This window comes from Solanum pennellii, chromosome 1 (genome assembly GCF_001406875.1).
Source record: "Solanum pennellii chromosome 1, SPENNV200".
Classification (NCBI taxonomy): domain Eukaryota; kingdom Viridiplantae; phylum Streptophyta; class Magnoliopsida; order Solanales; family Solanaceae; genus Solanum; species Solanum pennellii.
The window spans coordinates 88,543,964-88,568,323 of record NC_028637.1 but is presented as its reverse complement, the minus strand read 5'-3'; the positions used below and the strand labels follow the sequence as shown (position 1 = coordinate 88,568,323).

The following is a 24,360-nucleotide window of genomic DNA, read 5'->3' as shown; positions in this document are numbered from 1 at the left end:
ATGGAATCCGGAGTTCTAACCTACTCCGATGAGGGTGTTCTACTTGCCAAGGGTAAAACTAGGACACATCCCATCTAGGCACATGATTAAGGAATATGAAGGGCTTTTATGCACTCTAATTTCATTCTCAAGTAGAGATACATTGTACTCTAGTCTCATTCTCAAGTAGAGTCACTCCCTTAACATAATCACTCGGTGCTAGCCTTGGTTCTCATAGAGTAATTGACATTAAAGGATCACATGAAGAGGTTCCTTATCTAGTTCATAACCCAATCACATTCGCCCTACCAAAGAGGTCCACTAGGGCTACCTTTTAATGGCGACTAAGATAGCTCACTATGACTTTCCTAAGGATTAATATGATTCCGTCCCAACCAATTAACCTTAAGTCCATCATTCCTTTACATGAAGAATACCATTACGACTCTTGACTTCAACATTCATAACCTTACCACTAGGTTTAAGGTTCCACGTACATGACCTTCTTAACATCCTCTAAGGTCTCACATATCTTTCAATACATGACAAGGGTGCACTAAGCCTACCTAGTCAAGACATATCATAATCTCATAACATCCATACATACACCAAGTAAGGGATACAAGTCTACCAAACAAGACACAATATTTTTTTACCTTATCACATATAGCATATCATTCTTTAAAGTACTCAGGATAACCATTATCATATTTATGTCACCCTATACATTACTACAACATCATCAATATAACCATTATAAACTCATATAGTCAAGTAGGAACAATCATGCATCAACTCTAAGACTACACATATAAGCACATAGTCATAGTCTAACATGATCTCCTAAATATACATCAAACTTTCACATTACTAGCATGTAGGTAGATATGATCATACTTCACATAATCAACTACACATTTCATCATAATACTTCAAATAGTTTGGCACAAGGTCATGATCATCATAATACATAAAGTAACGCCGACAAGGCCACATCAATTGCAAGGAAAGCACATAACACCGCCACCATAAGTGGACCATACCAATCACAATATAATTGAAGTCTAATTAACATCAAAATAAAGGAAATAGGGAAGCTTAGCACCTCAACATCCTCAACATCTCAATTCGATGCTAAATAATCCAATTCAATACCATAAGACCCTTACCAATGGCCATGAACAACAATTCTATATAGAAACTATGATATTCAATGAAACTAGGTCAATTCAATAAAGATTCATCAATATAATACAACCTAGATATCAATTTAACACAATTCTTACATCATTAGATAACCCATAGAAATCTACACTAGAATTCATAATCATTAAGTCAATATCAAGTAATCCATACATAGTCAAAATCTAGGGTTCATCCAATTTATGGGTTCATAGGTAATTTAGATTACAATCATCAATACAACATCAATTATATCATTATCCAATGTTTAGAAATCATTAATGCAAGAACCCATGGTAAAATCATGAAATTGGACAATGCAACTTGAAAACTTTAGAAAACTTCTTGAAAGTTGGGCTTCTTGATGAAGAGAGTTTCAAGGATCAAAATTCACACCTCAATGAAGCTAATTGTTCACTTTGATGAAGAATCTTCACTCAATTCATCACACCAAACTCTTCCTTGACTTTGGACTTCAATGGAGTCTTAGGGAATTTGAGGTTTTGATTTGGAAGCATGAAATATTCTAAGTGTTAAAGACTTTTATACACACTTAAAATACCCAAAAGACCCTTAAGGAACCGCCAATACTCTTATTTGGAAGTGGAGTGAAATTACAAGTTCACCCCTCAACTTACAGTGAACTGCACGCTGGGACGCAGTCCACCAACGATTGGCAGTCGACGAACCGTTTGTCCACAAACGGACCGTCCTTTCCTTCTGTTGGTTAGTTCAGAGACTCAACATTGGTCTCCTCCCTCCCAAGACTAAGTCCCAATCGACGAGACCTTACCAACGAGGCTTCGATTGACCCATGGGCGTCGACTGCCTCCGTGGTTTGGGCTGTCTTGGGCAGCCTTTGCACCTATTTTGGGTCCTTCCTCAAGGACCCTTGGTTGGTCCTTGGGGATGTATGCCCGGACGTTTCCAACCCAAACATGACCGAATAAGAGTTTAGCACCTTTCACATGAATTTCATCCAAAACTAACACGTAAAACTCAACGAAACATGCTTAGACACACAAGGTCATTTCAAGGCATATCTTTTAAACGTAATGGACGTTCTTGGATGTTTGACCTCCAATGCACCTAAACTCTTAGACACTGCCTCAATAACACATAGTAGAACTATTTAGGACCTTAAACCATCAAGACCAACATGTTAGGCTCTAGTTCACATAAGTCATTTTCGGGGTCTTACAAAAAAGGTGTACTAAATTACAAAATAAATAAGTTCAGGAAGGAAATAGAACTTTAGAATAATTAAGTAGTGTCTCTGAGATTTCGATCATACTCTAGGAGGTACTTGTGCATTTTCCCTTTTAAGATAAAAAATAACTATGACAAATTGACAATGGTATATAATCTTGACCCACAATTCTTCATAGATTTATTACTATCGTACCTTATTGAATGGAGATATTCTTGAGAATTACTTCTAAAATTTATAAAAAAAAGTTTACCTCAAAATAGTTTTACTTCATATATATTGTTGAAACTCAATTTATATAATAATAAAGTGATACCTTTTAAAAGTCAGAGTGAGTTAATTTTGCACTTTAGCCTATTAATTTATTAGTGTCAAAATACCATAACTTAGTGTGATTAAGACATTAAGGGGCCGTTTGGTTATGATATAACTTACCTTTTATTCATGTATTAAATAATGTATTAAGTTATACTTTGTTTGGTAGAAATTTTTATTTAGATAGAAAAGTCAACATAAATTATACTATGTTTGGTTGCATGTTATACATAATTAATACCAACATAACTTATGATAAAATCTATATATAAAGTTATGCATAGTAGAAGGTGGAATAAGTTATGTGGGTATTAGTTATACATGTATTAAATTGATAAATTACATATATACCCTATTAATTTATTTTATTATTTTTAATTGAAAACTTTATTATTTTCCTATATATAAGTTTTTTGTTTTTATTTCTTTTTTATATTTAAATCATTTTTATTTCTTTTAATTTTTTTTAGTAAGAAACATGTTTCCTATTTTTATTTCTTATTATATATAGATTATTTTCATTTTTTTATATATATATTTATCGTTTTGATTGATTTATGCAAATATAAATATTTTTTTAATATTAAAATTGATTGTATATTTTTACGGTACATATGCTAATCAAATATTAATATTATATATTAATTAATATATTTCACATTTTATTAGTATGTATTATTATTTTGTAAATAATATATGCTAATAATTTACAATAAAATTAATATTCAATAGTTAATAATTGATGTATTATAATTTTTAAATCCTGTGTAGCTAATATCTGCATACCTTACGTAACTAATACATGCATGACTCTAACCAGCAATCAAACAACCCATTACGAAAAACTATTGTTTCACGATGTGTATAATATCCTCATAAAAAAGGATTAGCAAAAAGAAAGAAAAAACCAAAATAAAATAGCCCGTGGGCCGACCTTAGTTCAGTCGCCGTTCCCCGCTGTTCATATTAAGCTTCCGTTAAGCGGCTAAAAAAATAGGCGTTTATCAGAAGCAAACCGATGATAAGCAAGGTGGTTTAGATTTTAGAATTTGGATAGCTCTCTTTGCTCTGGCCGGAATTTGTTAGATAATACCATATCTGTATATTCAGTTTTTTTTAGGGTTCAGTAAACTAGGGTTTGAACTTTTGAATCAAACGGATATGTCGAAGAGAAAATTTGGATTCGAAGGATTTGGCATTAATCGGCAAACAACGTACAACTTCGAGCGAAATCAAGCTCCTCAGCGACTGTATGTTCCGCCATCCTCACGTTCTGGAGGTAGCCACGACAATTACGAAGATACCGACTTAGATAACATTGAGTACGATGAACACGACGCTGTCGGAGGGAACAACAATGATGGAGGCGGAGGAGGTGGTGAAGATGATGAAATTGATCCACTTGATGCGTTTATGGAAGGGATTCATCAAGAAATGAAGGCTGCACCGCCTCCTAAGCCAAAAGAGAAGTTGGATAAGTATAAAGATGATGTAGATGATGATCCGATGGAGAGTTTTCTGAGAGCGAAGAAGGATGTAGGTTTACAATTGGCGGCTGATGCTCTTCACGCTGGTTATAATTCCGACGAGGAGGTGTATGCAGCAGCAAAGGCTGTTGATGCAGGATTAGTTGAGTATGACTCCGACGATAATCCTATTGTTGTTGATAAAAAGAAGATTGAGCCGATTACTGCTCTGGATCATAGTGAGATTGACTACGAGCCTTTCAACAAGGATTTTTACGAGGAAAAGCCTTCTATTTCAGGTACACTGTGTTCTGCTCGATGATTTCTCCTCTTGATCTAGTTTACTCCTGGTCTGCAGTTTAACTTCGTTCTTTGTTGATTAGAATGACATAATGCGCACTGAAAAAACCAAATTTCAGATAAGAACAAGAGTTCTAAAACTAGAGACCTGTTCATGATTCTAAGTTAGTGGGTGCAGGGCATTGGCAAGTTCATGATTTCCAGTATAAACGTGTGAATAAGCTTGCAAAACACAATTCCAAGGGAGGCAGTAGTATATAGTTTATAGGTGGATAAAGTTTGATTAGTGGGATTAGAAGTCCCTAATTCCACTGTTCTGTTTTTTTTTTTTTTTTGAGGAAAGCTAATTCCACTATTCCAGTACTTCCTTTTTTAGAAAATAATTATAGTGAAACGACGACGTTTTGGGCAATGAGCTCATGACTGTTTTGGTATTAAATGGGAAAAAATAAGAAAAGCTACATGTAAAATAAATAACTTAGTTGGTACACAAGGGTACATTTGGAACGCCCTTACCTATGTTCTATGTTTTGTTTCTTGTTCAGGGTGTTCAAAATTAATATATGTACGTAAATGCAGTATATCTACCCTAAATATTGTGTAAGTTTTTGTTATGAACCCTCTCCCGCCTCCTAGATCCGTCCATGGGGCAGAGCACTGTCCACCTCCTGCTACTTTTAGCAGCACTGGCTAACTCAGGATAAATTCAAATTTTCTTGCTTAATTATATGTGTAGTTCAAGCAGAGGACAATGTGCGGCTGCACCAGTACCTGCATATTGCATCCGCTTATGGGAAGAGTAGAGCCTGCCTCATGATCTGTCAGTCCTGGTGGTTTTTAGAGCTTGTTATAAATAATGGCTTCTAATACATCATGTGAAGATTAATTGTTATAAAAACTGGAAAAGGGTTAATATCAAAATAGTTTAAATCTACTATTCATTATACTTTTGGCGAAATATATATTTTTTTAAAAAAAAAATTGTCTAAATATATCCTTTATGTTATACTTTTGGTCTTAATTTACCCCTCTTATTATACTGTCACTAATTTGCCTTTAATTTTGACGAAGCGACACGTGACAAGCTCATAATCAAATGACAAATGTAATCTCCTATTTGAAATACCCGATTTGTTTAGAAACTCACATGTTTAATCCATTCCTGACCCATGAAATTTCCGAAAGTGTGGTTTCACATCTCTTGTGTCTCAACTCATAGCTGCCTCAGAAGCTGTGCATATAATTGAAATGTACCAATTCGTATTCATAATGAGATCTGTATTCAGATTTGAACTCTTTCAATTTTGGAAAAGATAATGCTTATATATGTTTAGAAATCCATAGGAATCACGTATTAATTTGCTCGGTATGTGGACATGATTGTTTTTAGTAATAAAATAAGCTTACATTGAGAAGGCTTTTATAGTTATTAGAAAATAATTGAGAATTGATTATTGTAGTCAGGGAAAATATAGTCGAACTAAAGAAGTAAATTACTCCCTCTGGTCCATGTACATGTCGTCCCTACTAAAAGTAGATGTTCCTTGATATTTGTCATTTCACAAAACCAATGCATAAATGACATTATTCTTCCTATTTTACCCTCAAGAGTTATTAGCCTCAAAAGTATGCATTTGACCAATATAGGAAAACTAAGTAATTAATTCATGTTCATTGGTAATTAATTGAAATAAATTAATTCATATTGATTCATTGAGAACATGACTTCAAGAGCACACTCAATAAGGGTACAATTTACCTAGTTTGTTAAGGGGCGTGAAACCTAAAATGCTGACAACCAAATAAGAAAGGAGGGAGTATAACAATAGGTTGCTCATGAGCACTGAAATTGTAATTTAATGGTATTACTTTTATCGTTTACTGATTTTCGTGATCAAAAGTACGATAGGCTTATGTAATTAATTGAAATAAATTAATTCATGTTGATTCATTGAGAACTTGACTTCAAGAGAGCACTCAATAAGGGTACAATTTACCTAGTTTGTTAAGGGGCGTGAAACCTAAAATTCTGACAACCAAATAAGAAAGGAGGGAGTATAACAATAGGTTGCTCATGAGCACTGAAATTGTAATTTAATGGTATTACTTTTATCGTTTACTGATTTTCGTGATCAAAGTACCATAGGCTTATGCTTGCTTGTAGTCGAAGTTTCTAGAGAACGCAATGCTAATTCAAAATATTCACGGTGATCGAGAAGAGAGAATCAGAAGAAGATGAAAAGAAACATCTCAAAAGGGAGGGAATGGGTTAAACGGATGTGTTCTGAATGTAATCAAATGTTTAAAATTTTGAATTACATTGGCCATTTATTTTTGAGCTTGCCACCTGTCCCTTCGTAAAAATAAGGGCAAATTTGTGCGAAAGTATAACGGGAGGGGTATATTTAGGCCAAAAGTATAACCCGAGGTATTTTTTTAGGCCTAAAGTATAATGAAGGGTATATTTAACCCTTTTCTGTTATGAAAATTGTATTGTGGGTGGGTTTTAGTTTTTTGGTAGTAAATGTTGACACTTCACGAATATATGCTGTTTTTTGTTTCTTTTGGATTGAGATACAATTTTTGGTTCTTATGGGGTATGCGGTTGTACTTATCCCTAACGTTTCCCTGGTGCTTTGGTCCTTGGTTTGAACTTACAAATGATGAATCCATTTTAGAAATGTTGGGTTGGGGACTGTTGTAAATTTTATTTAAACATTGTTTCTATTGATCATCATTGATGTGCAAAAAGTTACAATTTGAGTTTATTCTAACTTATGACTTTTGGCTAATTTTTAGCATTTTAGCTTAAAGCTAAGTGCTTATAAGCACTTATATAACTTACCCAAACACTCCAAAAGTGCTTACAAGAAATTTCAGCTGAAAAGCACTTGAAATAGGCCAATCCAAACGGGCTCTTAGTTTTTTTGTTCCTAAAAGATGGATAATTCCATGAGATCCTTCACTTGTGGATGCAGATTAGAGAGGGAGTTGAACGCCTGGCTTTCATTATGACCATGGCTCAGGGATGCCAGCTTACCAGTAGGTTTATTAGCTTCTCTAAAGCAGTGGTTGATATTGAAACCACGAGCTTCAACTAAATTCTGAATCTATTTAATGTAGCTGTCAGTATAACTATACTTTGAGTTGCTTTGATGTAGCTATCAATAATCCAAGGAGATTTCCATTCACCTTTTACACATTTTGTGAGCAAAAGAGAGTCTGTTTCTATAATAGTCAACACTAGGTTCCTACAGTCGCACCAGTTCAAGCCATAGAGCGTAGCTGCTGCAATGGCAATATTGCTGAGACCAGGGCCTAGGGTAATAGAGTATGCTCATAGAGTGATCCCCTGGCTATTTCTGATGAATCCACCACTTCCATATATTCCTTGGATGCAACTTCCATCACTATTGAGTTTCACTAGCTGAGGCGGTGGTCTTATCCATTTGACAATGGTGACAGTTCTTTGTTGAAGTGTGGCATCACAGACTTGACAAATACTTCTTCAGTTCTGTCCCAGATTTGCTTTTCCAAATCTTCTCATTGTTACCTGCAAAATAGTGTACACAATATTAGTGATTGTTCTTATATGGAAGGTTTCATGGCCTCAAATTTATTACTGCATCTGGTCCTCCATAGTTCCCAACATTTGTATGGAGTCTGTTGTTATTTGGTTCTACTTGTATGGAGTTGGAGCTGAGCCCCAGTTCAGTGTTATTTATTGGTTCTTCTTGTATTCATGTGTATTTTGAATGTAGGGTTGTTTAGTGCAGTCAATAAGGAGTCCAGCTCTTCATGGTGATTGCAGTGCTACATTATCGTTTTGCTAGTTCTTCTTTTGCTAGTTCTTCTTTGTATTGCACATTATCTGTAATCAGTATCTTCTTCATCCAGGTTAATGCTTTTGCTTTCTGCAGGTATGAGCGATCAGGAAGTTAATGAATATAGGACAAGCTTGGCCATTCGTGTATCAGGCTTTGATGTACCAAGGCCAATTAAGACATTTGAAGACACTGGTTTTTCTGCTGAGTTGATGAAAGCTATCAGTAAACAGGGATATGAAAAGCCTACGCCAATACAGTGTCAAGCATTACCAATTGTGCTCTCTGGGAGAGATATTATTGGTATTGCTAAAACTGGGTCCGGTAAGACTGCTGCTTTTGTGCTTCCTATGATTGTCCACATCATGGATCAGCCTGAACTTCAGAAAGAAGAAGGCCCCATTGGAGTTATTTGTGCACCCACTAGGGAATTAGCACATCAAATATTTGTGGAGGCAAAGAAATTCTCGAAATCGCATGGTATCCGTGTGTCTGCAGTTTATGGAGGAATGTCTAAATTGGATCAATACAAAGAACTAAAGGCAGGGTGTGAGATTGTTGTTGCTACTCCAGGGAGGTTGATAGATATGATCAGAAAGAAGGCATTTACAATGTTGAGAGCAACTTATCTAGTGCTTGATGAGGCAGATCGGATGTTTGACCTTGGTTTTGAGCCTCAAATAAGGTCCATTGTTGGTCAAATTAGACCTGATCGCCAAACATTGCTCTTTTCAGCAACTATGCCCCGCAAAGTTGAGAAGCTTGCCAGAGAAATATTGACGGATCCTGTAAGAGTTACTGTGGGTGAGATTGGCACGGCTAATGAGGATATTACACAAATAGTTGAAGTGATTCCTTCGGATGCTGAAAAATTGCCTTGGCTTCTGGAGAAGCTCCCTGGACTGATTGACAATGGTGATGTTCTTGTCTTTGCTTCGAAAAAGGCAACAGTGGATGAGATTGAATCTCAATTGGCTCAGAAGGGATTTAGAGTTGCAGCTCTCCATGGTGACAAGGATCAAGTTTCTCGTACGGAGACGCTGCAAAAATTTAAATCTGGCATATATCATGTTCTCATCGCAACTGATGTTGCTGCTCGTGGTCTTGACATCAAATCACTTAAGTCAGTGGTGAACTATGATATAGCTAAAGATATGGACATGCATGTTCACAGAATTGGTAGAACAGGTCGTGCTGGTGACAAGGATGGAACGGCCTTCACTCTTATTACTCATAAGGAAGCACGTTTTGCTGGTGAACTGGCGAACAGTTTGGTTGCTGCTGGTCAAACTGTGTCCGTGGAACTAATGGACCTTGCTATGAAGGTACTTCTATATTTTTTATTTCAAATGCTTGAAGCTTAGGATTAAGGATTCTATTTTCTTGTTTTATCCTCTTAAATTTCACCAAGTGCAAAAAAAGAAAAAAAAAAGTTCTTCAAGTGCATTACATTTACATGATATTCACCACTTCCATTCATTGCCGCTGCTCAAGTTTGTGTACCACACACACACACAAAAATTGAAGTAAAACATGAACCAAGAAAAAGGGAAACATTTTCCCTTTTGAAGTCAAAATCTATAATGACATACTTTCCGGAGATATTTTACTAGAAAGCTACAATGATAGATCAGAGAATGCTTATTTGGTCTTTTGGTTTCTCAAACGATATATGAGTCCAAGGATGCAATGTTGTGGGCTGCTGGGATTCAATTATCGCATGATCATGGGTTGCTAGTATTCATGTTGGAGTGTACAATTGAAGGATGGATCAGAGATGCTTTTGGAGATTACATAGTCATTGCAACACAAGGAGCCTCCAAACCTTTCTTGTCTAGCGAGCTTTATTGTAGACATCTTAAAAAACCTTGCAGGAGTAGCTTGCGATGCCAAGCTAATATATGAAATATTAACTATTTTATTATGGATGTGAATTGGAAAATAGGAGTATGTAAACTTCGGTAGAAATGTTATTAGATTGTGTAGTATCGCGTAGCACCTGGTAAGGTATGATACATAGATATATTGAGAACTATCTAGATGTGGCCTATTGGTCAATGGAGTAGTTTTGGAACTAGAGGTCTCAAGTTCAAATCTCAGCAGAGGCAAAGACACTACTCCTTCCGTCCCAATTTAAGTGGCACCATTTGACTTGCACAAAGTTAAAGAAAGAAAAAAAGTTAGTCTAAAATAAACCTTAGACATTTGCGTGGCTATGAATCATTTCATTGAGGCTAAAAGGAAAATTTTAAAGTTGATTCTTTCTAATTATAGATAGGTGACATTCTATTTCGGACGGATTAAAAAGGATAGTCTGCCACATAAATTGGGCAGTGGGAGTATTTTATTTTCCGCTATTGCCGCATAGATTCTAATAGATCATAGGTCTCTGAGATAAATTTTCATGTGATATTAGGTCTGCATCACACTTTTAACTCCTTCACTCAACCTCTTATTTATCCTCTGTGTGTGTGTTGCACCTTTTGACGAATGTGGCCATTTCTAATTTTATCTAATCATGTATTATATTTGTCTTAAAAACGACATTCTTGCAACATTTATCTTTTGAATTTTAGATATCTAATATGTACTCCCATACAATGGTGCTAGTCTTACAACTGTTGTATGAAACTTCCCTCATTTAGTAGGTATCCTTCCGTCACATAACAGATCGGCAACACTTAACCAATTCAACCATACCTTTTTGATTCTGTGTGAACCCTCATTTATTATACTATTCTCTGGATTATCAAATCTATCTATCTAAATTAAAAAAAAAGACAAGTTCAATTCTGTCTGAACTTCACTCTCCAACTTCAATGTTCATATGCTAACTAAATTTGCAGTATATTAGTCTCTTATCCTTAAGCTCTTACTATCTGGTGTGCTTCGCCACATTCCGACCCTTTGGTTGACACCCTTGTTTATTTTGTCGATTAGCATAATATCGTCTGCAAATGGCTTACACAGGTGGACCTCATCCAATACAATGTCAGTTAGCTCGTCCATAATATATAGGGTACATAACTACAGGTTCAATGCTGTGACCTGGTGTTAGGTGCAAACCATGGTTGTGGAAATATTCTTTGTATTTCCTACTTCTGTTCCCTCTTTGGATGATAAGGTCTTGCAGAAACTGTTGTGGTGTCTTCTTTCTTTTAGATTGTTGCTCCACTTTTGGTCTTCTGGAGATATCTTTTCTGTTCGATGATTGGTGAATTTCCTTTTCTTGATTAAGCACCTTCTGAGCACAGCATTACTTTAGACATTTATTATCATTTTTTGCTCCTTGTTTTGTGCTTTTTATTTGGGTTGTTGCTTAAAATACTCAGATCTTGTTCTGTTTGCATGATTAAATTTATTGTGTGTAAACTCTTAGGACGGAAGGTTTCGGTCCAAAAGGGATGCAAGGAAAGGAGGTAATGATTTATTCTTATTGAAGATTTTTCCCGAAATAGTACATTGATGGGCACTGATGGTTCCATATAGTAACTCTTGGGGATTTTGTTCTATTGATCCACCCTCCTTTTAATAACTGTAAATCTTGGGGAGAAGGGAAGTGGATTTCTTTAGATTCTTGATTGTCTAACCAAACTATTAATGAGAATTTTATGCCTTTTTTCAGGTGGAAAAAGGGCCAAAGGAAGGGGAGGAGGAAACAACAAAGGTGTACGAGGTGTGGATTTTGGTCTAGGGATTGGATACAATCCTGAATCAAATAACCCTCTCCAGAGCGCTGCTCCAAGCCGTTCTGCAGCTGTTAATTCCCTGAGGACAGGCATGATGTCACAATTTAAAAGTAGCTTTGTTGCTGCATCATCAAATTCTCAAAATCAAGGGATGAATAACACAGCTGGCGCGTTTCCCAACAAGAAAATGGTCTTGCAAGGCTTTGTCTCTGGTGGGACTATAGGTGGAAATAGTAATATTTCCCATATTAGTTCCACATTTACTGCTGCAGCTCCTGGGGGATATACTTCTAGTCAGCCAGCTAGAGATGGAGCTAACCAGAAAAGTTCAGAGAGGTGACTATATCACCTTATCTACATCTGTTTTCTCAATTAAGTGTAAAAAGAAGGTACTTGATCATTAAATTAATTAGTCATTTTTTCACCCTTGCAGTTCAAAGGAGAGGTCCAGAGAAAGAAGGAGGCCTTCTGGTTGGGATCGTTGATTTGTTATTTAGGTATACTGGGATAATCAACTTGTTGGAAAATGTACTTTTCCTTTCAAATTAACCTTGTTCTTTTTTCTTTTCGGTCAATTTTTTTCTTGGTCTTCCATATAGTATTAAGTTATTGCACAGTTATTTCACTTAGATTTGTGTACTTGTTGTTTCTGTCTGGTTGGTTTTTGATTCCTCTCCTATGATTTTGGTGATGCAGTACTGTGGGATATGCTTGGTTTATGTGTCACTCCTCATCATGGTCTAAGTTGGTGACTTTTCTTTCAAACTCACCATTTGCATCAAGGAAATGAAAGGAAGATAAATTGTTATATCCCATAACAAGTAGCGAGTATGCAGAGTCCAATCAGACTGGTGTCCATTGCAGAGATAGCTTGGGAGGAAGTTATGGTGCTTCTGAAATGGTTCATGTAAAATGATCTTTATTGTCCAAAAGGTGTATCTTATATGTAGTATTTGGTTCTCTTGATACATCAAAATTGTTCCTGTAACTTTAATACGTTTCTGGTCTTCGGAAAATTTTAACATTTTGGCTAATAGGGAAGAGACTCAAGTGTAAATTATTCACTTTGGCTGCTGTTTCAATTGCACTGCTAACTTTTGCTACTTGTGGATTATGATGTAAGGACTTCTAAAGACCGTCAAGTCCTCCCAAAACTCGATTCTTCGAAGATGAGATACGACATGGGGCCGCGGGTTTTGGAAGAGCCAAGCAACATAGCTTAGGGATGAACTCAATTTTAATTTGGTCGATGTGTGTTGCTTTGGTCCTGAAATTTTCTGCTTCAAAATTACTATCTTCCCAGTGATACTTATAAGAGGGATATGGTAAAGCCGTATGCTATCTCAAGTGTTCTTATGGCTATCAAACTGTTGGTTATATGATTGTATCCACAATTTAAGAATGAACCAAGATTTTTGAAATTTATGATTAATATAAATTATATATATTTTGGTGATTATAAATTATTTTGGTAATTTATATTCGTCCCATTCACTTTTATTTGTCTATTACATTAAATATATCACTTTTCACATAAATCATTTTTTAAAAATATTTTATCCTCAAAATCAGTTCATTTAATTTTTAGTATTTTGTAAGAGATCTTCAAAGTGCACAAGTTAAAATTGATAAAGTGAGTATTTGTTCTTAATTTTTGGTGTATTTTGAAGTAGCAGCACCAAGTAATAATCATCTAAATCAAATTTAATAGGCATTGTAGTTTTCAAAAATTATTCCAAAACAACTATCATTTCTAAATTGACAATATTTTTAATTGTATCCTTAACATCATATAATAAATTACTTTTAGTAATATTCAATTATCAAAAAATAAAAATTACTTAAAGAAACTATACTTTATATAGTAATATATTTTGAGATAAGTATCAAAAACACACCTAAACTATACTTTTTTTTTAAGTTTCATACCTAAACTATTGAAAGTTTGAGTTTCATACCTAAACTATACCTTTTTTTTTTAGTTTCATACCTTAACTATTGAAAGTTTGAGTTTCATACCTAAACTATCACTTTTTAGTTTGAGAAACACACCTCTCTCTTTTATACCACTCTCATCATGGTATGTGTAATACACACTCTCTCTCTTTTACTTTAAAGAATTTTCACATCACACTCCATATAGACAAAATATTCAACCTTGACAATAAATAAATAAATTATTAGTTGAAATTAAAAATTAAAAAACTGTTATAAAAAATAATATTTTCTTTACAAAATAAAATATAAAATATTTTTCTTACTCCACACCATTTTGTAAAGTTTTTTATTTTGTTTAAATTTCTTTGTAAAAGTATTTCATTTTTTACTTCATGTCCTCCCCCTCATCAAATACTAATTTAGATATTATTTTATTTTCTTAAAAATATAATTCTACCCATCCCACTTAACCCTTCGCTTTCAATTTTTTTTCCCAATGTTTAGATATACATATGGGATAATGCATAAGTACCCCCTCAACCTATGCCCGAAATCTCAGAGACACACTTATACTATACTAAGGTCCTATTACCCCCTGAACTTGTTTTGTTAATAATTTTCTACCTCTTTTCGGCCTACGTAGCAATATCTTTTACTTGCCGCCAAAAGACTTTTTATATTTTTTTAGTTGTTTATGTTATATTCGGTACACTAGTAGAAATTTTTTTCTAAAAATATATTTACGTGCATATCTAACACAAAATAAGAAAAACGTAAAAAGAAAATATTAAGAGCGAAAAATTAAATAGGATGGGATAGATTTTTTTAAATAAAATAATATCAATTTCTATCGAGAAGGGGGAGGATGGAATATGAAATATGAAATTTTTAAAAATATTTTATAAATGATTTTTTTTTTTAAAAAAGATGGAGTTGTTGCGAGGGAGGGGGAGCACGTGGAGGCACAAGTGGAGTGAGATAAGAAAAACAATTTAATTTTTTATTTGGATAGTAATTTTTAATTTTTAATTAATATTAATTTTTTATTACTTAATTTTTCTAGTTTTATCTATGTAGGTGCCATGTGTCAAAGTTTTTTCATATAAAAGAGAGAGTGCATTACACACCAATGAGGNGGGGGGGGGGGGGAGGGAGAGGATGGAATATGAAAATTTTAAAAATATTTTATAAATGATTTTTTTTTTTAAAAAAGGATAGGATTGTCGCGGGGGAGGGGGGCACGTGGAGGAAGTGGTGGAGTGAGATAAGAAAAATAATTTTATCTTTTATATGGATAGTAATCTTTAATTTTTAATTAATATTAATTTGTTATTATTTAATTGTTATCTAGATAAAATATTTTATCTTAAAATATTTTATCTATGTGGAATGCCATGTGTCAAAGTTTTTTCATATAAAAGAGAGAGTGCACTACACACACCATTGAGGTGTGTTTCTCAAACTAAAAAGTGATAGTTTAGTTATTAAACTCACACTTTCAATAATTTAGATATGAAACTAAAAAAAAATGAGTAATTTTAGGTGTGTTTTTGACACTTATCTCATATATTTTTGCTATACTTGAAAGTAGACTACAACTATAGTTAATAACCAAAAAAAAAGAAAAGCAGAGCAGATATTTGAGTGAAATAAGAATGCTTAAACCCTGGTAAAAACCCTTGCGAATGCGAGCTGGAGGTTATACTTGGGAAAGTTATCGGGCCAAAATGATCCGGAATTTGACCCGTCAGATCTCAAACGAGACCCGACTGAACCTCAGAAGACTATGTTTCACGGCGGCGGAGCAGAGTGGAAGAGATTCGAGGCTCTACCGGAGATTGTCGGCTTTAGGAGCCACGAAAGGGTCGGTTACTGAAACAATAAATGCGTACACGAGAGAAGGCAGAGTAGTGAAGAAATATGAACTGGAAAAATGCATCAAGGAGCTTCGCAAATATAAAAGATACCAGCATGCTCTTGAGGTATAGTATAACCTCTGAAATCTCTTGATCATTTAGCTCACCAAGTTTACTTTATTAGTAATAGAATGAAATGAGCTGGTAAAATGGAATCTATATAGTTTACATTAATTTATACTGTGATTGACAGACTTGTGGAGTGTAAGGACGAATTGTTTAGGATATAGATGATTCATATAGCCGATTCTAACTTATTTGGGATTGAGGTAGATGATTGATTGCTATAGTTTTGGAATTGAAACATTTAAATTTAGAATAGGCATGTTTTCAGGCTTAATCAGTTACTGTATAAGATGTAAAAATATCAAGAAGAAACAAGCTTGTATTAACTCTTAAGACAATATTGTTGGCCGGTATTGGAATGAATGCCCTGAATATATTGGTATGTAAATACGTATATGAGATTTTTATAGCCGACCCCAAATAGTTTGCGATACTGATTAGGCATTGTTGATTGTTGTTTTATGATGTGCTAGTTAAGATCTTTTGGAGTTATGCTCCAGAGAGGAGATATTTTACCTGCTGCAATTGTATTGTATGTTTCTATCAACTGTTCGCCAGGAATATGTTTATGCAGGCAGACATTGTTTCGTTATGCCATCTAGATGGAGTATATCCACATAAAATGATTTTGAATATCATGAGTTGATATTCCTATTTATTGTTGCAGATAATGGAGTGGATGGAGAAAAGAGGTATAAACTTTTCGTATGGTGATTATGGAGTACGATTGGATCTCATAGCAAAAGTTCAAGGAATAACTGCAGCTGAAAAATACTTTGGCAGCCTCTCACCCTCCATGCAGAATCAAAGCACTTATGGAGCACTCTTGAATTGCTACTGTGTTGAAAAAATGACAGACAAGGCGTTAACCTTTTTTGAGAGAATGGATCAATTGAAGTTCACAAATAGATCATTGGCATTCAACAATCTTATGTCGTTATATATGAGACTAGGGCAACCAGAAAAAGTTGCCCCTTTGGTACAGGAAATGAAGAGCAGAAAGGTTCCGCTATGCACATTTTCATATAATATCTGGATGAATAGCTATTCTTGTTTAGATGATATAGAAGGAGTGGAAAGGGTCTTCGAAGAGCTAAAACAGGAGAATGCAAAGGAGTGCGATTGGACCACATATAGTAACTTGGCTGTTGCCTATGTTAAGGCTGGGCATAACGAAAAAGCTGAGTTAGCTCTAAAGAAGCTTGAAGAAGAGATGGGACCTCGTAATCGTCAGGCTTACCACTATTTGATTAGTTTGCACGCCAGAATATCTAATCTAGGTGAGGTTTATCGTATTTGGGGTTCTCTAAAGAGTTCCTTGGATCTAACCAATTCTAGTTATCTTGTCATGCTTCAGTCCCTTAGTAAGCATAACGACATGGATGGTTTAAAGAAATACTACGAGGAATGGGAATCAAGCTGCTCTACTTATGATATGAGGCTGGCAAATAATGTCATTGGAGCTTATCTGAGACATGACATGTTAAACAATGCGGAGCAAGTCTTTCATTGTGCTTTGAAGAGATCACAAGGACCTTTCTTCTTGGCTTGGGAAATGTTCATGCTTTTCTATTTGAGGAAACGTCAAATCAATTTTGCTCAACAGTGCATGGAAGCAATTGCCTCTCGGATAAAGGAAAACAAATGGCGACCAAAATATGAAACCATAAGTAATTTTCTTGAGTATTTTGTTGAAGAAAAAGATGTTGATGGTGCTGAGGAGTTCTACAAGTTTCTGAAGAAGGTAAACTGCCTTAGTAGTGATGTCTATAGTTCATTGCTTCGCACTTACGCAGCTGCTAACAGAACAACAGATGATATGAAACTGAGAATTAAGGAAGATGGGATTGAAATGAGTTGTGAGCTTGAAGAATTGCTCGAAAGTGTTTGTCCTGAATAATTAAAAGGACTTTTACCTAGTATATGGTTTTGTTTCTTTTCCATCTTCTTTTTGTGTAAGATATGTGCTCTCTATTTTTTAAAGAAGTATTTTAAGGATTCCAAGACCTTTTCACAGATATATAATGGTAATTCATTCATTTCACATTTTTCTTTTACTCTGCTCTGCATATTCAGTCATAAGTGCGAAATGTTTTCTCCACTAAAATTTTATAAATATTTGATTGTGAACCTGATTATCATTAGAAATTGATTTGAGATTATTATAGGAACTCATAAACTTCAATCCTGGATCCGCCTTGGCTTGGAATTACATAGACTTGAATATATGCAGAAAATTAGTACTGGGATTGAAGTTGATATGACTCATATGAGACCCTGCTGTTGATCACTTGCAAGCATGGCATAGTTCTCAATGGAACCATTCCAAGTTGCATGATATACACTTTTGCATCTTGAAATGTATAGTCAGTTAGTGATATAGCAATATACTTTTGAATTTTGATGCTACTTCAACACAACAAAGAAGAGAAAGAAACTGTAAAATCCAAGTGTAAAGTTCTTTATAATATCACAAAACAAAACTAGAATCAAGAATGAACTAACCAACGTCAACTCGAAAGCAAAAAGGTTATCTGCAGAAACTTGTCCCAGTTTTAAAGATTGCTCATGGGTGTAAAAGGGATGTTCTTGGTTCTCGAGACTCTATGCCCAACAAAGATGGATATACAAAAAGCCACTACTGAAAAGAGAAGGGAGAATGCTGTAGCAGCATCCCAAGAACTTCTCTGTGGCACCTTGGTGAGCTCAGAACTATCTGCCAAGATATCCAACAGTATCCAATCGCAGCTAATTGAAAAGTGGCCAGACCCATGCCATGGTTTTCCATTCTCGGGGTACCAAAATGCCACAGACATCTTACTTGTTTTGCCAATTGTGAACTGGGCATCCTGCAAAAAATCCACGCCCCTCGAAATCAATCAACTACAACTCAGCAGATATTGAAGGGCTGATTTGGCAGACAAAAGAAAATGGTGTTCGACATTGTTTTTTCTTTAAAAAATTGCACCCTCCCTCACATCAAACGGTCAAGACTCTGTTCAAGTTTAAGTTGTGTAAATAAGAAATGTGTATAAACAGAAAGAATGAACTACTCTAAACTCGACTGCCAGAGGGAATTTCAACTGTAACAGAATCTCATCCAATTACTAATGTTGCATAAACACTTTGTTACCTGCTGAAGGCGATCCATTGTTCTCAGTGGCCTGGAAAATTCAAAATAATATGCACCGGATTGGTTGCTGGACGAATATGGGCTGTCATCCTTAATAAAACCTGTTTCAACAGCATTAGATGTTGGATTAAAGGTAGTAAATGACATGAGTTTTAAGACACGATAACTATCAAACAATAATAAAGATTTTGCTACATAGGCTTCCTAACATATTTTCTTGACAAGTCAACAACCTCCGCAATTAAAAGTCACAGTGGTCCAACATAAAGGTATGGAACACAACCAAGGCCACTGCCTGCAACACAAGATTATCTTCCTCTAGTCTCTTTCTTTGTTAACGAAGAGATTTTAATGACTGAAAACAGCATGGTGCTGGTGTATGCACACAGTTAAGGATAGAAAAGCTCAGCCCTGATGCTAAATCTTTTGGTAACTGAGGGAGTCCTGTAAAGGTTCTTAACTCTAAATACAGCCTTCCGAAAAGTGGTTACTGTACGACAACTGTGAATATTTGGACATCATTACAGTTAGACCTGTAAATACCTCGTATTTTCTAGTTAGTGTAGTCACAAAGACCAAGGTTGGAAAGAGCATTCTATCTCACTGGAACCTAAACTAGTCTTCTGTGGTATGACAGATCTCTACTGGTTACGACAGCTAATCTTCCCAGTCATTCAGCTATACTATCTTCAAAATGCAGAAAAGGTGTAATGAGTCTTGCTCATATCCATTGATTAGCATGGTTGAGAAAGACACAACTTTACTAAGACTTTCACAACGTAGGAGCACAAAAAGAATCTAATGGACAGACGACTCCTTGGGAAAGTTTAGTCATGCTCTACACAGATCCCCCAAATGCACCATTTTGTAAGTCTCGCACCCTGATGATTGAAGGTGTCAAAAAGGAACGAGATGGACCACCTTACATTACATATGATTTGGAAAATTACTGCTGGTTCTTACTAATGTTTTCCATTTGACTCACAGCACACGATGCCTAAGCAGGTCTGGTAATCCAGTATCCAGCTTCTATCTAATAGTAAAGATTTCTTTTTGTTGTTCAATCTATCATCTTCTGCAATGAGGCCCTAACATATTTGCAAACCAGCATTTTGTATAGTAGATCTATGTGGATAAAAATATATGTAACAAAAGAAACTAACCAGAGTTTTGGAAAAAAAACATTTTAACAAGGACACTAAGACATCCCACACAGAAGCATTTCAACAAGGTGCATAACAAGGATATTAAGACATCCCTACAAGCCTTAACAGATATTATTTCAAAATCCAAAGAGGGGTCGGTGGAAGTTCAGTTGAGAATCTGGAAGAAAGAAGGTCGTGCAACAAAAGAAGAAGAAGAAGATCCATTACAGGGTCAATTTCTTAGATCAATAAAATCAAACAATTAACTGATCCGCAGAAAGATAGTGAAGCTGGCTCATCGCTTTCTGTCTTTAAGACTTACTGAAGTGGAGTAGGTTATACTTCACTGTTCACTCAGAACAATCTGCCTATAAACCCTTCTGAGTTTCACACTAAATAAGGTAACTATTTGTTCTATTCTATGAGCCAATTTGTTTTTGCACTTGCAACCACAACCGTTTCACAATTGTTTTATTCCTGTATGTAACTTTTGAAACTTCTAGATTCATCAAAAATTGAAAAGGCTTCCTAATATATTTATACCACGTGCTATAGGCTATAGATAAGAAAGCAGCTTAATTCTTCCTATTTTTTTTTTACTACAGAAGAGAAAGTAAAATATTCTCAAGTGAGAAAAGGACAAATGTTCAGGGATTAGAAGCCATATCGCTATTTACCTGAGTGAGTCAAGCTACTGTGCCACCATGTTCCTTTCCAATCATTCTGTGCACTAGTATCATTTACTGTTATACAAGGAGAAGTCAATAGGCACACCAGAGGGAAAAAGAGAAAAATCGGTTGAAACGTAAATAGGCAATATAATTCCACAGTTTGGATACTAAAATGGTATTTCCAACAAGACATTTAGACAAAATTTCGCTCTTGTACAGGAGAATTATCTTACATCCCAGTCAAGTTTACTCAGACAAATTTTGCAGGTTGTTGAAAATAATGACTGTCCAATGTCTTAATGCAATTTTATTTCCTCATGGAAAGTAGACCCAGTGACACTCAGTGAAGGAAGAACCAACATATACACTGTCGGCAGCAGCTCCCTCAAAATGTGGAGGCGGGAGAGTTTGATGCAGAATTAGATTTAAAATGACACGATTTACAAATCTAATATAAAAGGAAAGACACACAAACACAAAATAAATAAATAAATAAATCTAATCCTGGCAATACAAGATCTATATCTCAATCCAGGTTAAAATGTTGCACATCATGATAACAAATAGCTAATATGCATATAAACAACTTCCTTGCTACTTGACGAGTCTTTTGCAGTTCTACATTCGTTTCTGTGTCTCAGTACAATAGAATGCAATGATATCACTACACTATTATCCATGCTACTGATTGGAAAACAAAGAAGCAACTATTAGCTACACTATCTACCATCTAACCTTGAAGCTTCTAAAAGAAAAGCGTATTTAAAAAAAAACTCCAAATTATACCTGATGGACCATAGCCATCCAAATAACGGCAGTGTGGATTCCAACAATACAGATCAACCAAATGACCAAATCTGTCCTAGTGTGCCAACAGAAACGAATTAGTACTTCTTTACTAATTTAATGGCACAAAAATTGTTGTGATTTGCAAGAAGTGCAGAACCAGTTTGATTACCTGTCACCTCCATTTCCCTCACTGTTATCCAGCAGGTTCCCTCCATAGAGTCTTCCAGGAATTGCTTTTCCTAAAGAGAAATGCATAAGGTCAACTTTATGGCCCTTGCATGACTTGCTCGTGCAAGTATCAGGTTCTTCTTCACACCCTCCCATCTTGAAGTTAAGAAGCAGTCTCAGATGTTATTCCAAAAGCAGTTCATGATATTTAACAGGAAAAAGTAGGATATAGAAAGGAAGGAAAAGAAAGAGAAAGAATAGGTGTTGGAGCCACTTACTCTATGATAAGATGCATTTTCACCAATTTGGAACATTAAAGCAACTGATGCAGTCTTGTTACTGTATCTGAAGTGAGCAATAAAACTGTGAAAATTAAGGGTCTCAAACAAGGAAAAAGATGTCAGACATTGTTTGAAAAGCAACAACTAAATATCGCAAACATTCCTACAGTCAAATTAACTTCATAGATGATGGTGAAGATGGCAAGAAAGCACAGATGAGCGTTTGTTATTCCAGTCAAAACTCAAACCTTTACCCAACTAATGTGGTTTCCTAGAATTGATCGAACTGCTAATGTTTGAGATCAACTTAAGCATGTTAAATAACTGAATGACATGGAAATACAGCCCTCTTGCCCAAGTAACTTGTTACCCTTTCTGTCTGACCAAATTTATTTGATGTTACTACTTAATTGAAGAGTCTCCACGTCTAAACTAATCAATCAATCAATTGACCAATCAACTGTACTTCAAATCCCAAACTCTATACGAGCTTCACATTACCATTCCTAAGCCTGGATAAAGGAGGATGTCGCGAGTTAATGGTTAACATAAAAATGACATAAAATCAAGAATCTACCTCTGAACTAATCTCCTTCACAATTTTTAATCGAACATAACATTTCTTTGAATATCTACCAATATCCTTTCTTTCCTTCCTAATTAAGCAGGAAATACAAATTGTCATAAAGCATGAAGGTCTCTTTGTCCTAGCATTTGAAAAATCCATACCCTTCAGAATATGTATAATCCCCGTCAACTTGCAACATGAAGAAAACATCTTTGCCATCATGTGACGCCTGCGCAAAAGAACAAAAAACATCTTGTGCTCAAATTCATCCTAGTAAATACAATCAAAAAGCAGTGGCGTAGCCACTTAAAGTCGAACCCCCTTCGTCGAAAAATTGCAACATATACATACAAAGTATATATGTCTATACATTAACTTTTGAACATCCTTAACGAAATTTCTGACTTCGCCACTGTGATAAATAAATGCAATCAATCAACTACGCTACAATCAGAAGCTAGTCAGCCGGGTAGGGCCATATGAATCATTTCTAAATTATCCATTTCATCCGGATTTCAGGGCAATTCAACAAAAATCAAAAGTATTCAAGACATAAATTTAGTCTTTTCGAGCTATTTAACAAAGGGGTAATTCCAACAAGAATCCAAAGTTCAAAAAAAAAAAAAAACTGAATCTTTTCTTGCAAAATGAGTTGATAAGTACCTTGACGGTCATTTTCCCACCATTGTATGCCTTATCTGCATCTGGGTCTAAAGCAGGTAAAACAGAAAATGCAGAACCATCAATATCTTTCCAATCATCAACTTGTCCATCGAGGGTTATTCTTCCTGGGTTGAAATGAGCTTGAAGATGGGTATCGGTGTTGGAATCGCAACTCCAATGAGCTGCTTCATGGTGAGAATTTAAAATTCCTGTTTGAGCGAAGATCAAGATCGTTACAAGTGAAGAAACTCTTCCTAACATCTTGGGAACAACAAAATCAAGCGTACATACAGTACTAATAACTAATTTTCATTTTTGTGAAGCACAAAAGTATATTTGAAACCTAACTTGAAAATTCAATAGGGAAAAAACAGAAAAGATCTGCTATATTTATTAAATTATTAATGTGATTTGTCATAATTATAGTGAAAATATAGAACATATCATTCAACTTAGTTTTATTAAACACTTGCCTCCTAAATTGATTGAACATTATAAAGTTGGACAAATAGATATTTGTGTCTTACGTAATAAATAGTGTGAGCGTTATATGTCTTATATTTTAAATTGTAAAGATTTTTAATGTAGAATATGTATGTCTATTTGTGCACATACATTTAAAGTTGAAAAATGTAAATGTCAATTAAGTGAGTTTGGAATCTAAATAAATCACAAAAAGATAAAAGTAATCAAAGTAAATCACTATTAAAGGCTATGTCGATACATTTTTCTTATTTTCGATAACTCTTTAATTTCAACTTTCCACATTACATGTTTAATGCTATAAGATAAAAATATATTTTACATATCTTTAATTTAGCATTAGAAGATTTTGAAGTTATATTTTACTTTTTAAAAACTCTACTAAATTAAATTAGACAAACAAATTAAATATAAAGAGTGATATTTAATTATATTAAGGCTATGTGCAAGACACATGTTATGCTATCATTTGTTTGAGTGTGAGTAAGTATTTATTTATAATTAGATATGGAAAGATTTATCTACCTCAATAATTTGAGTAAATATTTCAAAAAATTACTCTAGTAAAAAAGTT

The 24,360-nt window shown here is 34.8% G+C and overlaps 3 protein-coding genes across 5 annotated transcripts; 2 read left to right on the top strand and 1 right to left on the bottom strand.

Moving 5' to 3' along the window:
- Positions 1-3,585: 3,585 nt before the first annotated feature.
- On the top strand, positions 3,586-13,306 carry LOC107007783 (DEAD-box ATP-dependent RNA helicase 24). Of its 2 annotated transcripts, none has more exons than XM_015206554.2 (6): positions 3,586-4,451; positions 8,373-9,601; positions 11,656-11,695; positions 11,902-12,301; positions 12,399-12,462; positions 12,662-13,306. In XM_015206554.2, exons 1-5 carry the CDS (start codon positions 3,848-3,850, stop codon positions 12,448-12,450), a joined length of 2,325 nt encoding a protein of 774 aa, XP_015062040.1. In that variant the 5' UTR covers positions 3,586-3,847; the 3' UTR covers positions 12,451-12,462; positions 12,662-13,306. The 2 variants fall into 2 exon arrangements, with proteins under 2 accessions (XP_015062040.1, XP_015062041.1); XM_015206555.2 differs by having other exon boundaries at positions 12,399-12,493.
- A 2,216-nt stretch (positions 13,307-15,522) lies between these two features.
- LOC107014348 (pentatricopeptide repeat-containing protein At1g02370, mitochondrial) lies at positions 15,523-17,931 on the top strand. Its single transcript, XM_015214222.2, has 2 exons — positions 15,523-15,885; positions 16,553-17,931. The coding sequence occupies exons 1-2, from the start codon at positions 15,589-15,591 to the stop codon at positions 17,783-17,785; spliced, it is 1,530 nt and encodes a 509-aa protein (XP_015069708.1). The 5' UTR covers positions 15,523-15,588; the 3' UTR covers positions 17,786-17,931.
- A 213-nt stretch (positions 17,932-18,144) lies between these two features.
- On the bottom strand, positions 18,145-23,711 carry LOC107011738. 2 transcript variants are annotated; one of them, XM_027914304.1, is made up of 8 exons: positions 23,304-23,711; positions 22,802-22,869; positions 22,070-22,154; positions 21,793-21,947; positions 21,621-21,691; positions 20,841-20,906; positions 19,019-19,119; positions 18,145-18,734 (listed from the first exon to the last, which is right to left on the bottom strand). In XM_027914304.1, exons 1-8 carry the CDS (start codon positions 23,562-23,564, stop codon positions 18,441-18,443), a joined length of 1,101 nt encoding a protein of 366 aa, XP_027770105.1. In that variant the 5' UTR covers positions 23,565-23,711; the 3' UTR covers positions 18,145-18,440. The 2 variants fall into 2 exon arrangements, with proteins under 2 accessions (XP_027770105.1, XP_015066841.1); XM_015211355.2 differs by having other exon boundaries at positions 22,070-22,136; positions 23,304-23,709.
- Positions 23,712-24,360: the final 649 nt, after the last annotated feature.